Source organism: Lolium rigidum, chromosome 3 (assembly GCF_022539505.1).
Source record: "Lolium rigidum isolate FL_2022 chromosome 3, APGP_CSIRO_Lrig_0.1, whole genome shotgun sequence".
Classification (NCBI taxonomy): domain Eukaryota; kingdom Viridiplantae; phylum Streptophyta; class Magnoliopsida; order Poales; family Poaceae; genus Lolium; species Lolium rigidum.
In genome coordinates, this window is record NC_061510.1 from 109,055,279 (window position 1) to 109,068,762 (window position 13,484).

At 45.1% G+C, this 13,484-nt stretch overlaps 3 protein-coding genes across 3 annotated transcripts; 2 read left to right on the forward strand and 1 right to left on the reverse strand.

Moving 5' to 3' along the window:
• The first annotated feature begins 268 nt into the window (after positions 1 to 268).
• On the forward strand, positions 269 to 8,086 carry LOC124702138 (two-component response regulator-like PRR73). Its single transcript, XM_047234250.1, has 8 exons — positions 269 to 715; positions 4,482 to 4,643; positions 4,757 to 4,890; positions 5,029 to 5,226; positions 5,718 to 5,898; positions 5,983 to 6,406; positions 6,488 to 7,262; positions 7,666 to 8,086. Exons 1-8 carry the CDS (start codon positions 382 to 384, stop codon positions 7,774 to 7,776), a joined length of 2,319 nt encoding a protein of 772 aa, XP_047090206.1. The 5' UTR covers positions 269 to 381; the 3' UTR covers positions 7,777 to 8,086.
• Positions 7,990 to 9,743, reverse strand: LOC124702140 (elongator complex protein 6). The gene is made up of 5 exons (XM_047234252.1): positions 9,531 to 9,743; positions 9,062 to 9,128; positions 8,773 to 8,981; positions 8,536 to 8,682; positions 7,990 to 8,398 (listed from the first exon to the last, which is right to left on the reverse strand). Exons 1-5 carry the CDS (start codon positions 9,741 to 9,743, stop codon positions 8,270 to 8,272), a joined length of 765 nt encoding a protein of 254 aa, XP_047090208.1. The 3' UTR covers positions 7,990 to 8,269.
• A 478-nt stretch (positions 9,744 to 10,221) lies between these two features.
• Positions 10,222 to 13,437, forward strand: LOC124702139 (probable serine/threonine-protein kinase PBL7). The gene is made up of 5 exons (XM_047234251.1): positions 10,222 to 10,274; positions 11,938 to 12,122; positions 12,241 to 12,427; positions 12,520 to 12,911; positions 13,022 to 13,437. Exons 2-5 carry the CDS (start codon positions 11,940 to 11,942, stop codon positions 13,274 to 13,276), a joined length of 1,017 nt encoding a protein of 338 aa, XP_047090207.1. The 5' UTR covers positions 10,222 to 10,274; positions 11,938 to 11,939; the 3' UTR covers positions 13,277 to 13,437.
• Positions 13,438 to 13,484: the final 47 nt, after the last annotated feature.

A 13,484-nucleotide genomic window follows, 5' to 3' on the forward strand; every position in this document is an offset into this window, starting at 1 on the left:
ATGCGGTTTATATCTGCGGACGAAGCCTATTTTGCTAGTTTTCTCAGTAGCAATTACCTCTGAATCAGTGAGATTTGGGAAGGAAACGCCGACTATTACTCTACTGGCTGCGATTTTGTACGGTACGCTAGTCCGTAGTTCCGTACCACACCAAATTCTGCAAAATTGCGCGCGTCAGATGCTTTACCATCCCTTTGCTCGACAATTCGTAGGAGCATCTCTCGTCAATCACCCTGTCCATGACAGATTCACCCCTGAACCGTTGCAGATTCCAGTGGCCGGACGCAAGCGCGTTTCCGAACCCAGCTCCGACCATGCCGCACCACCTCTGAACCGTCTCTAGTCTGCAAGAGCCACCCGTCGCGTCTCCGGATCCAGCGGATGGTGAGCGCCTGCCAGGCTGGCACGGACAGGCCTTCCAGCAACGGCGTTATTAGGCGAACTGGGACCGGCGCCGTACAACAGAACGGCCATGCCCTGAGCGCGAACGGGGAGAAGGAATGGAGGGGCGGCCAGGAGGAGGAGGAGGACCTGCCCAACACGCACAGCGCGCCGCCAGGCGCGCAGCAGTTAGATGGGCAGAAGCATCACCAGGGGCCGGTCATCCGGTGGGAGAGGTTCCTGCCGGTCAAGACGCTCAGGGTCCTGCTCGTGGAGAACGACGACTGCACGCGCCACATCGTTGGCGCTCTGCTCCGTAAGTGCGGCTACGAAGGTATGTATGCCAAGCAATTGCAACTGCAGGTTGAACTAATTTGTTTTACTTTCCTCATCTCATACTTGGTTCCGTAGCTTCTGTTAGAGAGTATAAAGTGTTCCTGTATTTGAGTTTTTTGTCTTTCTCTTTCAATACCAGCATTTACTTCGAATTTATTTGAACTGATAGCGTGGCGCTACTTCTATCAGAAAGAAAAAGAGGAATTAGTATAGCAGGCACCATACTTCTTAACATGGAGGGCTGCGTGTATTTGGTCATTTTACTTGAATATGATTTTATATGTCCCAATATGTTACTTCTCGGTGCTAGTAGTTCGCGTTTCCCCAAAGGGAAAAACAACTTTGACAATTATCTTCCATACAGGATACAGACCACAATTTCCCCTTTCCGATACTTACATTGAGTCCATACATACTATGTAATTGACGAATGTTACAATCTACAGTTGCTTGTATTATTTTCCTTTGCACTATGCCACTATCTTCATCCATTTCTCTAATTCTAGGCAAATCCACCAGCACTACTGTGTCCTGTACGTATGCACAGCTTCCCTGTAGAAAATGCCTGGATCATGATGTGTTTCCCTTTCATTGTGAGCATTTATCCTCAGGAACATCTTTGCTCCATGCATTCCAACTAGACGAGGCAGGACATGGAGTAGGTGCTGTTGCGCTAGATGTCATTTGGCCTGCTGGTTGGAGCTCTTGTGATATCCATTCATTGTTTGCGCATTTGACATTGCAAAATGACAGTCTTAGATTTCATTATGTGTTGTAGATGTAGATGCCCAAGGATCGCATGGACTCTGATAAATCTCTTGCAAATTCGCGCTCAAAAACATAGCACGGACGACGCCGGACATGAACAAGCATCAATAGGGAAACCTCCTATTCCGACTCAAACTCAGCTACCACAAGTTGGATTATGTCCAACTGTGTCCCCATGAAAAAAAGAATAATTATACTCGCTCTATTTTTCAAATATAAGTTTGTTCAATATGCACGGAATTCTGGAGCAGTATGAAGCGTTTCTGGATTTATGGGACCGAGGCCCATAGATCAGTGTGTACCTTTTGTTTATGGAACATCATCAAGAGGGCAGGGAGCTCCTGCTAATTTAAGAAAACTGGATCAGTTATAAGTGAAACTAGGACTAAAACTGTACAAAGCGCGGTTGATTTAAGGACAACCCAAAACCCTGCCAATGGAGAATACCATCTAGCCTAAGCCTGAGGCACGATTGATGTGTACCTTCTCCATCGTGGACTATGCCACATCTTCTGTGTTCAGTATGCAATGTAGAAGATTGTGGCTATACATAGAACCTGGCAATTAAGTAACAGCTGTGAACAAGCTGAAGCATGAGACTAACTCATTGATACGGTTGGAGTAGGCTCAAGTCCAGCTTACCACAACACATGATAACCTGATATCAGTTACTGCCAATTTGGCTTGTTTCAGGTGATCTTTTTAATTTTAATTTTATGGCGAAAATGAAAAGGCATGTTTTGGATCCAAAGACTCAAACCCATACCATTAAGTTTCCAGGCACCTAGCTTAGCATATGTCAAGTGATTGCTGGTGTATAACATATATAAGTTGTCACTATTTGAACTCACAATTAGAAACCAAAAAAGGCAGGTATGCACCTGCTTACAGCCAGTGGTGGAGCCAGCAGGGTGGAAGGGTGGGTCCTAAGAATTGGCCCAACCCATTATTTCTTCCATAGAAAATGAGGAAAAAAATAAAAAGCCCAGCCCAGTTAGGTCTGCCCCACCCTAGCAAAATGTGCTGGATTCGCCACTGCTTACAGCAATAAGACATGAAACCATGTAAGCACAATATGCGGAACTGCAAAAGCAACAAAAAAAAAAAGGAAAACTCCCTACATAGCGTCTTAGGATTGTTTGAATCTAACTAGCATAATCTAGGTAGTTAAATTCTGGAAGGTTGCATGGAAGCTAAGATAGTCTTTTATACTTTAGGTTGGACTTTACCCGTAGAGAATTCTTGCTGCTTTTCGTTTTTTGTAGTTTGGCCAGGAACTCTTCTTCCTCTGTTACAAAAGCCTAAGAGGTAAGCACCAACACTGAGAAAAAAGAAAATCAAGAGGCCAACTCAGGGCCTGTTTGTTTGGGCTATGGCTGCTGTTCCGAGTTTCACTGTTTGGCAACTTGCCTGGCTGTGAACAGATGAATGGTCTGAAATACCCTTCAAGGTTGTGAGAAACATATATTTTTGCTGATTTATTTGTAATACTCCCTCCAGCCTGAAATATTTATCAGGTTCAATGAATCTAGATATATTTTGCTTAAAGCTGCGACAAGTAGCTAAAAAAATGCAGTCCAAATATTGTCATAACTACATATACACTAAATAATTCATAAAATTCTATTTTTGATGATCATGTAACAAACATGAGAATGTCAGATCAAGATGCTAACAGAAGCTAACAAAACTACTATTACGCACTAACGGATCGAGTAATACGACGCTAGTGGCCATGCGGCATGCCAAAGGCAACACCCCCGTACTCCAAGTCACCAACACGGACCATGGCGAGCAGGGCTACTGCGAGGAGAAGCAGCACAAGCACAGGGAGCTCGGACAGGCGGACGCGGAGGATATCCGATGCGGGCGACTCAGCTCCGGCATACGGAGGCGGAGTTCGGAGGAAAGGGAGATTGTCGGCGCGGACAGCGGAAATCCGCCGTGGATGCTGGGAATCAGTGGGAGAAAGTGGTGGCGGCGGGCTACCCAGCGGTGGCGGCGCGGGTGATCTCCTCTCGTAGCTCGTGTCTCGCGATTGGAAGAAACGGCCTGATATTTTGGCCTCGGTGAGAGAAAACGATTCGGCTGATGGTGACAATCTACCGTAAATACCCCCATGCCAGATGTGTCCGAAAAAGAAGAGCAAAGCAAAGGTAGCATGACCAAAAGTGAACCAACCCCTTGGACTGCTGCGAAAAACACCATCTGATTTCAAAGTAGCCCGATCTAATTCAAAATTTCCCCTAATTGGGAACACCTCGCATATTTTTTTACAGTAGCAGGATCAGAATAACTTACACCATTAAGTTCACCACCATAGAACTCCACCGTTACGCCTACTTGTTCAACACTATATTCGGATTCTGCTCTTCTAAAAGGAACGTCTGCTCTCACTATTCCCTATTCATCTACCAAAACAACCGGAAATGTTTCAAAAAAGGTAGGACAAAATGGGCAAGTCTAAAAACGGTTCGGATGGTAAGAGGAAGCTGCGGGAAGCACCTCAAAACGTGCTTCCCGGTATATGCCTATGTGCTCAAAGCCAGCTCTCAAAGCCACCCATTTGTTTTGATTTGCTGCCTTTTTTTAGTGGAAAGCTGAAAAAAGCCCAAACAAACACCCCCTGACATTCTGTCTTGCTGCTAATTGTAGTCAGCGCAACTGAAGTGATTTGACTAAGCTTGAACTTAACTTATATTCCCATTGTCACGAGGCAACTGAACCTAAGAATTTTGCTAATTTTAGCCTAGCTATCTTCAAGGTGCACTAAATTGGATACTTAATACAAACTTTCTTCAAGTTTCATGGATCTTCATAATTTAAATTGTAGCCTTGATGTATTTGTTAATTTGGGCAGTGCATTATGTTCTATTTCCTGTTAGAGTTATGTTTGCTTTTTTTTTGTTCAAAAGTGGAGGCTAGATCAAGATTGCTCCTTGTAAGAATGTTTCAGTTATGTTAATCTAGTGATTGGAAAATGCATGTATTTGCAGTTATCTCTGCGGAGAATGGATTGCATGCATGGCAACATCTTGAAGATCTGCAAAACCGTATTGACCTTGTATTGACTGAGGTTGGCATGCCTTGTCTGTCTGGCATCGGTTTGCTTAGTAAGATCACGAGTCACAGTATCTGCAAGGGCATTCCTGTGATTAGTAAGTACCTTTCCTGCTCAACCATATTGCTCCAATAGACTAATATTTTTTTTGTTTCTTACTTTGATATTTTAAAATTCTTACCTTCTTACACTTATCTTGTTTCCATGCAGTGATGTCTAAGAATGACTCAATGAGTACAGTCTTTAAGTGTTTGTCAAAGGGAGCAGTTGACTTTTTAGTGAAGCCTATACGGAAGAACGAACTTAAGAACCTTTGGCAGCACATATGGAGGCGATGCCACAGTGTAAGTTGTTTTGTTGTTGGTCTAGCTTTTGTATTGGAAACCAAGCCCCATACTCACAAGGGAATAGATGCTTTCATCTATACTTATTTACCTTGGTTCTTTTGCAATTACTCTAAAATATGCTTCTTTGGAATCCAGTCCAGTGGAAGTGAAAGTGGCATCCATACACAAAAATGTTCCAAACCAAAGACTGGTGATAAATACGAGAACAACAGCGGCAGCAGTCATGACGACGACGATGACGACGACGACGATGATGATGATGACGATGAAGATGATGACTTCAGTGTCGGACCCAATGCAAGGGATGGCAGTGATAATGGAAGTGGCACTCAAGTATGTACTTCTTACCCATTAAAGATTGTATTAGATCATAGATGTGAAATAAATGCTAGTAGTTGAATACTACTCAGAACTCAGAACCAATTTTTTTGTCTCTTCCAAAATTGATAGGACTAATACCTCTGCTAGTTAAAAAACTCTGTTTTCACTAAGTTTTCTTCCACATGCTTGGTTTTTTCTGAAGATCAAATTTGCCTAACAGTGGGTACTTTGGACCTTTTATTATAACTTCTAATACTGAGTCTACCTTACAATTGAACTAAGAATAACAATATGGTAAAGTTAGTGCCAATATATTTTAAAATGTATTCTCGTGACATCACTTATTGCTAAGGTCCCAGGTTCGAGTTGCGGTCTCCTCACATTGCACTTCGTGAGGGTAAGGCTTGCCACTAACACCTTCCCCAGACCCCGCACAGTGCGGGAGCTCTCAGCACTGGGTACGTCCTTTTATTCTCGTGACATCAATATATTTTAAAATGCAGAGTTCATGGACGAAGCGTGCTGTGGAGATTGACAGCCCACAGCCTATGTCTCCTAATCATCTAACAGATTCACCCGATAGTACTTGCGCGCAAGTAATTCATCCCAAATCAGAGATAGGTAGCAATAAGTGGTTCCCAACCGCAAATAAAAGGAGCAGCAATAATCAAAAACAGAATAATGGTATGTATGCTCGACAATATCTCTTACACAAAGAAATACATCTTTTACTGTACTATGTCAACCAACTGCCACTTTATTCTGCAGATGACTCCATGGGGAAATACTTAGAAATAGGCGCTCCTGGGAGCTCAAGTCGTGAGAATCAATCTTCCCCAAATGAGATGTCTGTTAATCCAACAGAAAAACAGCATGAGACTCGCATGTCCCAGAATATGTCAGAAAACAAAATAGTGACAGAAAACGATGGTATACACACACTGAAACCTACTAGTCAAACTGCTGATTTGATTAGTTCAATAGCAAAAAACACAGAAAGCAAACATGCAGCTAAAACCACTGATGATTGCTCCTCCAAGATGCCACATGGGAATGATATGAAAACTGATTCTCTCATCGACATGCCATCCCAAGAATTAGGATTGAGAATATCGAAAACAACTAGATCTGGAACTGAAATCCACGATGAACGAAATATTGTGAAGAGATCAGATCTCTCAGCATTCACCAGGTGCAAAACATAATATCACTGTAATTACTAAGTTATGAACACAGCAGTAAGCTGCATATTAACTGTCTTGTATTTTGCAAGGTACCAAACCTCCAAGGGTTCTGATCAAGCTGGAGCAAGATTTCGGGGAAGCTGTTCGCCTCAAGATAACAGCTCTGATGCTGTGAAAACGAACTCCACCTGCAAGATGGAGTCGAATTCAGATGTTGCTCAAATAAAGCAAGGCTCCAATGGTAGTAGCAACAACATTGACATGGGTTCCAGTACTAAGAATGCCACAAAGCCTTCTGTAGACAGGGAGAAAGTGGTGTCACCATCAGCTGTCAAGTCTAACCAACATACGTCAGCATTTCATCCGGTCCAGCACCAAACGTCTCCAGAAAAGGTGGTAGGGAATGACAAAGCTGACGAAGAAACTGCCAATGCAGTGCAACTGGGCCAATCAAGAGAGGTACAGCAAGGTTCTGTGCAGCATCACCATCACGTACATTATTACCTCCAAGTTATGGCACAGCAACAGCCATCAATTGGTCGTGGATTGAACGCTCGGTGTGGTGCATCCAATGTGTCTGATGTGCCCATTGAATGTCATGCTGCAAACTATAGTGTGAACAGGAGTATCTCAGGTAGCCATAATGAAAGTAATGTGCAGAACGGAACTAGCTCCACTCCCAATATTGCAAGACCAAACATGGAGAGTGGTGCCATCATAAAAAATGGGGCCGAGGGTGGCAATGGAAGTGGGAATGGTCCAAGCGGAAGTGGCAATGACGTATGTCAGAATCAGCTCAGCCAACGCGAAGCTGCCGTAAACAAATTTAGACTGAAGCGGAAAGAGAGGAACTTTGAGAAAAAGGTAACCTACTCGTAATTTGATTTGTGTAGTTTTGATTTCTTGAAGGCCCCTTTCGTTTTGGTTCGGCGTAGTAAGAATTACCAAGAATGATAAACCAGAACCCATACATTTGCTTATGAATCTAAGCTACTTTTGCAAGAGAGAAAACAAAATTTTATGTTACTTCCAAATATGTAATGGCCTTATTTTATCCAAATGGAGAAACATAGACACTTGCTGAATGAGCGGAACACTTTCTACAAAGTTATCCATAGTCTTGGGGAGTAAGATTTTATCTGCAACACTATTATCAGTAAGCAGTATTTTACATGTATTAGTGCTACTGTTTCATCTCAGCTGCAACATTTTTACCAAGGTCTGGTTGGTGTGATATGTTTCTGATGGCTTTGTCGCATATCTACAGGTGCGCTACCAAAGCAGGAAGAAGCTGGCTGAGCAGCGGCCACGGGTGCGTGGGCAATTCGTGAGGCAATCTGGACAAGAAGATCAGGCTGGCCAAGCAGCAGACAGATAACATGACCCTCCTAATCCAACATGGCGTCTTGTTTGACACACGGAAAATTACATAGGTGATCAAATAAATGAAAACCCGTATGGTTATTGTCTGTGGCAGACTTTAGGTGAACATTTGTAATATGTGGCCATCAGTTGTAGTACTATTTTAGTTGTCGTTGTGGTTTGCGATCTTCAGTTCTCTTGGAGAGGTATATGCTGTAGTCGAATAGAGTTTTAAGGAGGAGCAAGCCAGCTACGACAGCGGTTTATTGGATCAATCATGCATGTAAATCTTGATAGAGCTAAAGTAACTGCAGCAGTTGATGGCATGGTGGTGTTGTCAAGTCAAAAAGATACATTTCCACTCTAAGGTAACTGAATGTTCTGGTACTGAAGTTCTTTGCAGTGTCTTTTACAGTACAGTATTGAGTACACCTCCTCCCGGATACACGCACAAGGGGAGTAAAAGGCAAGAAGAAGAGCGCAAGAATTGCGAGCCTGCAGTAAAAATCCTAATGCCTGCTTCCTGGGTAGAAGAACTCCGCGCCATTCTCCTTCACTTTGAAATGGAAGTTCCAAACTTTCTGTCCTTTCGCCAGCCTCTGCTCGCTGAGCATCATCCCCTTGTTAACCACGGAAAGCTGTTGGAAACATTTCAAACACTCGTCACGCGTCATCCTTCAAGATGAGACCAATGTTCGCCAGAGCAAATTTACCACAATGCCTTCTCAAAAAACGGAACCAAGAAGATACGCAAATCGGTGAGCAAGAACCTAACCTGTCCGTGAACGTCAGCAGCCAAACCGGTGCTCAAAGGCGCGGCTCTAATCACAAGGTCCGCAATGTAGCGCAGATGCAAAAGAAGTCTCACACCATCCTTGCTTGAATATATGTCCTCATGAACAAGGACCACGAGTGAGCAATTCTGGAAGACAAGAAAACAAGGTGTAAAGGATGTGAATATCTCGTGAAGAAAGAGTACTGGCAGTCGTTTTATAGATCTAGCTAGTCTTACCATCTCAGACGTGAGCGTGACACAGTAATGCAGGAAGTCCAAGACGTGATCCGCAGAACCATTAGCAGCTACTTCCAACAGCGAAACATCATCTATCATGACCGTGAACCGACCATCGCTTTCTTTTGCCATGCTTGCCTCCACCGCTCTCCGAACGCCGTTATACAGCTGAGCTAAGCTATCAGCAATGCCACTTCCCGATGTCCCCCCTGAGTTAGGAAGCAGTGAATCAGTGACTCGTGTTCTGCATGATTTGGGAAGGAAACAAGGTGTTCGGGTGACTGCTTGCCTGGGAACGCCTGCAAGTCGAAGAAATGAAGCCTCTCGCTCTTCCGATGCACAGATAGATTACAGCCCTAGGAAAATTTCAGAATAAGAAACCATGAGCTGTAGATTTTTCAAGTGGAGCATGCACATACATTTGTGGCATGGCGCCAGTTTTGGGGCGCACATTAGTGGTAGGAAACTGAAACTAAATGCCTTCTAAATCGCCTCCACTGTGGCAGTCCAAATTAGATTGCTTAGCCTATGCAAACTGTTCCAAATAGGCACCGAACTTTGATTCTCTCCAGCGAATCGGTCGACGCACGGTTACACTTATAATTTCGCAAGTAAAAACATACAGGTCTGCAGCAAGCACAAGTACGCGATTCCAACTGTATGGTGAGACAGTGCTAGGGCAAGGAGGCTGGTAGGCACAGTAGGTGTTCGACGAAACGCGGGCGGGCCGTTGAGGAGGAGGAGGGGCGCTTGCTTACCATCTTGCGGAGCACGCGGTCGTAGTGGGAGAAGGGCTGCGCGAGGGCGAGGAGCGCCGCGCCCCCGCCGCCGCCGCCGGCGAGCGCGCGCTTGAGGAGGAGGTGGAGCACGAACGCGCCGGGCGCGTCCACGCAGTCCTCCACCACCACCACGCGCGCGCCGGAGCACATCGCCTCGCTCAGCAGGTCTCCCCCGCCGCCGTACTCCTCCATCTCCGCCTCGCCGGCCTGCCCCTTATCCTCCGGGAAGCGCGACAGGCGGCGGCGGCGGCGGCGGGTAAGAAAGAAGGCCGGGAAAATTCAGGCAGACGCCTTCGTCCCGACTTCAGAAGAGACCAAGTCCACCGGAAAGCGTACTACTAAAAAGTACGTAATCTGAACCCGAAGGCGTACTTTGGGCTCGCCCGTAAAACGGGGAGGCCGTGTCGCTGGAAGCAAACGCTCACGCGGGACAGACAGCACCTGAGGACAGTTGAGCAGAGCTGCTCCCTTCCATCCTGGGAAATCCTTCGTCCCCGCCCCCACACACACACATTCTTCCTGCGTTGTCGTCTGTTCCAACTCCCGCAGTTCCTTCCACCCTTCCTCCCCTGCATTCCGCGCGCGCCGACCTCGATCGGGAGCAGACGCGGCGGCCGGCCATGGGGTGCTGCGTCTCGTGCGAGAAGGGCGCCGTGGGCGAGAGGAAGGACCCCGCGGAGGCGGAGAAGCAGTCCCAGATCGCGCCCACCGCCTCGTCCGCAGGTCATACGCGTGCAAACCTCCTCCCTCCCTCCCTCCTTCTTGCCCACGTTGGCGCCGGTTCTTTGCTTGGGCTTCCGCCGCGGCGGTGGTTTGTTACCGTTGCTGCTTGGGTCTCCGCCCGCCGCCCGAGGGGGCCGGTTTCTTGGTTTCTGGCTTTGGTTGGTGTTCTATGACGAGGGTTCTTGGGTTCTTGGTGCTTCTTTCCTTAACAATACTTGCCCGTGCTGTTCACGAAACGACTAAAGATCGAATTAGTACATCATCCATCCGATCAGGAGAATGGCCTGCATGCCTTGTTCGTTTCCAGAAATTGGGATGCCGGGTGCCCCAGTGCTCTCTCGTGATTTGGGGGTATCCCTGTACCTTATTCGCAGTCGTTTTTGTATCGTTGCGCTGTTGGGAATTCGGGTTCCTGTGTGCACGTAAGCTCGCATTTCTCTTGACGATTTTGTAATTTCGTGAGCAAAGTGTTGTTCTGGGCATCAACTGAAGCCGCGCAGGATTCCTGCATGCCATTCCTTTCTTCGGTCTTCGCCTGCGCTCTTCTTTGGATGTGCTGAGATATACAGTACTAGTACTCCGTACTATGCAGAAAAATTGTTGCTCTCGTAGCTGGGAATTGGGATGCTTCAATTTGTTTTTTTCTTATTTTGCCAATCGACTACTCCCTCGGTTCAAAATGCAGCGCGTGTCTGAGATAATGTATGGCATACTACTGTAGATTTCATATCCCGATCCATAAATGTGCATTGATTATAGTAGTAAATGCTCCTTGGTCTGTGTGTAGGACAAATGCGCATTGATCATCGCCAAATCACAAGTCTTCAGGTACTCTGAATTTACATAGTAACCAGTATAGGTGGCGGTGACCAAAACAGAGGAAACGTTCAACTAATTATTAACCTTCTAATATGTGGACCTGGGCATTATAAATGTACATGATTTTCTAGCGAGTAAAAGTTCTTTGATTGTGCAAATTCTCCTTAGAAAGTACCAGGTTGTGGCCATGATGTATATATGTTCCCATTCAAATTTTTTGTCCCTTGTTCTTGGAATTCTTGGATTAATATGTTTGGAAACCTCGGCTTCTGGTGATGTAGACAAACTTAAGTGAGGCACCAAAATTAAACTTTCAGCATTCCTAGTACGATTTTTAAAATGAAACAGATTGCATGTTGTTTGTACGTGTTGTTATGATGTTTTTATTAATGAGGTACAACTGTATACATCTATCTATTCCTTTTGTGTTACATGTTTGTATGAGTACTATGTTGAAATGACTATGTGTTAGTATCGATTAGTACCAGGTGCAAGTACTGTGTTTAGAAAGAAAAAAAAATGGGGTCTGGCCTGTAACCCCATGCTTGTACTACATGAGATCTTCCATGAAAATGTGCATGTGTTTCCTTTCCTAAAAAAACAAATCACTAGATTACATGGTTGCTTCAATAGGGATAATTATTAAGTAAAGTTGGGTTATTTTATCATTTTTTTAACCTTTTTGTTGTCTGATACTTGGAACTGTTCGGTTTCTTTTCTGTTGACTAATTATTTTCCACAAAAATAGTGCCGTTCTGGAATCTGGATGATGGAATTGTGCATGCTTTTTCATGTGATAGCTGACAAGTGCACTGGTGGTGCATCTGTTTTATTGTCTCTGCAGAGATGTCAAGATTAGAGGCCAGCAAGGGGGGCGTACACACTAAGTTCATCTCAAACCATGGTCTGGATTGCACATCATTGACCTACGACGAGCTTGATGTGGCGACCGAGCGCTTCGCGCAAAAGCACTTCCTAGGAAAGGGCGGGTTTGGAGAGGTTTATAAAGGTGTGCTGGATGGCAACCATGTGAGTTCATGTGTTTCTGGGCAGTTCTTGATTATTTCCTGAAGAGAATTGATGCTTGCGAGAAGATAGTTCGATTCGCTTGTATGTTGCTCTAATTCTCGAACCGTGCCATGGACAGGTGGCTATAAAGATCCTTAATCCCAATGGAATGCAAGGGAACAGGGAGTTCTACACAGAAGTTATGGTGTTGAGCAGGCTGGATCACCCAAATCTTGTCAAGCTTGTTGGCTATTGCGCTGAATGGGGTCAGAGGCTTTTGGTTTATGAATACATGCCTTTGGGTTCACTGGAAACTCATATCTTTGGTATGCCATAAATAGTTCCCTACTTCATTACATTTTCACTAAATAAACAGTTAGAACCTTGTTTAACCAGGATTTGGTTTTGTTTTACCCAGATCTTTCCCCTGATAAGAAGCCTCTTGACTGGAACACAAGGATGAAGATACTTGCTGGGGCAGCTCAAGGCCTGCAGCATTTGCATGTTAGTACTGACCCTCCCATCATAAACCGTGACGTCAAATGCTCAAACATTTTGCTTGGAGAGGGATATCATCCAAAGCTGTCCGACTTTGGCTTGGCAAAGCTAGGTCCAACTGGTGACGATACCCATGTTTCAACCAGAGTGATGGGTACACCTGGATATTGCGCACCAGAGTACCTTGAGAGCGGTCATATTACTCTCAGGTCAGATATTTATAGCTTTGGCGTTGTTATACTTGAGGTTATCACAGGAAGAAGGGCTTTGGATCAGAGGCGGGGTAAAGCTGAGCGTAATCTTGCTGAATGGGTAAGGTCACACCTTTGATCTTTTCACGATGTATTAGAATTGCTGTCACGGAGTAGAATTTATCTTTTCGCGATGAATTGTTACTAACTTTTCTTGCTGTATAACTTCAGGCCACCCCTTTGATCAACAAAAAGGAATATTCGATATTGGCGGACCCAGCGCTCTCCGGTCAGTACAGCGAGACATCACTGGTCCAGGCCCTTGCTGTTGCTCAATTGTGTGTCCGAAAAACAGCCAGCCAGAGACCACTGATTACAGACGTAACTGCTGCTCTCACTTACATCTCCTCACGGCGGCGGTCTGTAAGCTCAAGGAGATCATTCCGCATGCAGCCAGCATCTCCAGTTCACCGACTGGGGAAATGATAGCAGGAGCATATCACAAGGAGTCCAGTGCATATCAAAAGTGTGTTTCTGGAAGGCTTGCCTTTGCTCGATGGGAGAATTTTGTTTGTAGATACTAAATAGGCTCATTTCTTGTCATGTGTTGTAGTCTATGAGACATGCTTCGTAGTATTTCAAGATGCTTCCATGATGCTATACACATGAATCTTTGTGGAACTTTGCTTTCTCT

What these genes read in the sequence shown, in the direction of transcription:
- LOC124702138 (XM_047234250.1), top strand. Translation starts at nt 382, where the DNA reads ATGGTGAGCGCCTGCCAGGCTGGCACGGACAGGCCTTCCAGCAACGGC. An exon ending in CCGTAAGTGCGGCTACGAAG is followed by an intron (nt 716 to 4,481) that starts GTATGTATGCCA and finishes ATGTATTTGCAG; the next exon opens with TTATCTCTGCGGAGAATGGA. An exon ending in CAAGGGCATTCCTGTGATTA is followed by an intron (nt 4,644 to 4,756) that starts GTAAGTACCTTT and finishes GTTTCCATGCAG; the next exon opens with TGATGTCTAAGAATGACTCA.
- LOC124702140 (XM_047234252.1), bottom strand. Translation starts at nt 9,743, where the DNA reads ATGGAGGAGTACGGCGGCGGGGGAGACCTGCTGAGCGAGGCGATGTGC. An exon ending in ACCGCGTGCTCCGCAAGATG is followed by an intron (nt 9,129 to 9,530) that starts GTAAGCAAGCGC and finishes AAATTTTCCTAG; the next exon opens with GGCTGTAATCTATCTGTGCA. An exon ending in CTGCTGACGTTCACGGACAG is followed by an intron (nt 8,399 to 8,535) that starts GTTAGGTTCTTG and finishes TGTTTCCAACAG; the next exon opens with CTTTCCGTGGTTAACAAGGG.
- LOC124702139 (XM_047234251.1), top strand. Translation starts at nt 11,940, where the DNA reads ATGTCAAGATTAGAGGCCAGCAAGGGGGGCGTACACACTAAGTTCATC. An exon ending in GTGTGCTGGATGGCAACCAT is followed by an intron (nt 12,123 to 12,240) that starts GTGAGTTCATGT and finishes TGCCATGGACAG; the next exon opens with GTGGCTATAAAGATCCTTAA. An exon ending in ACTGGAAACTCATATCTTTG is followed by an intron (nt 12,428 to 12,519) that starts GTATGCCATAAA and finishes TGTTTTACCCAG; the next exon opens with ATCTTTCCCCTGATAAGAAG.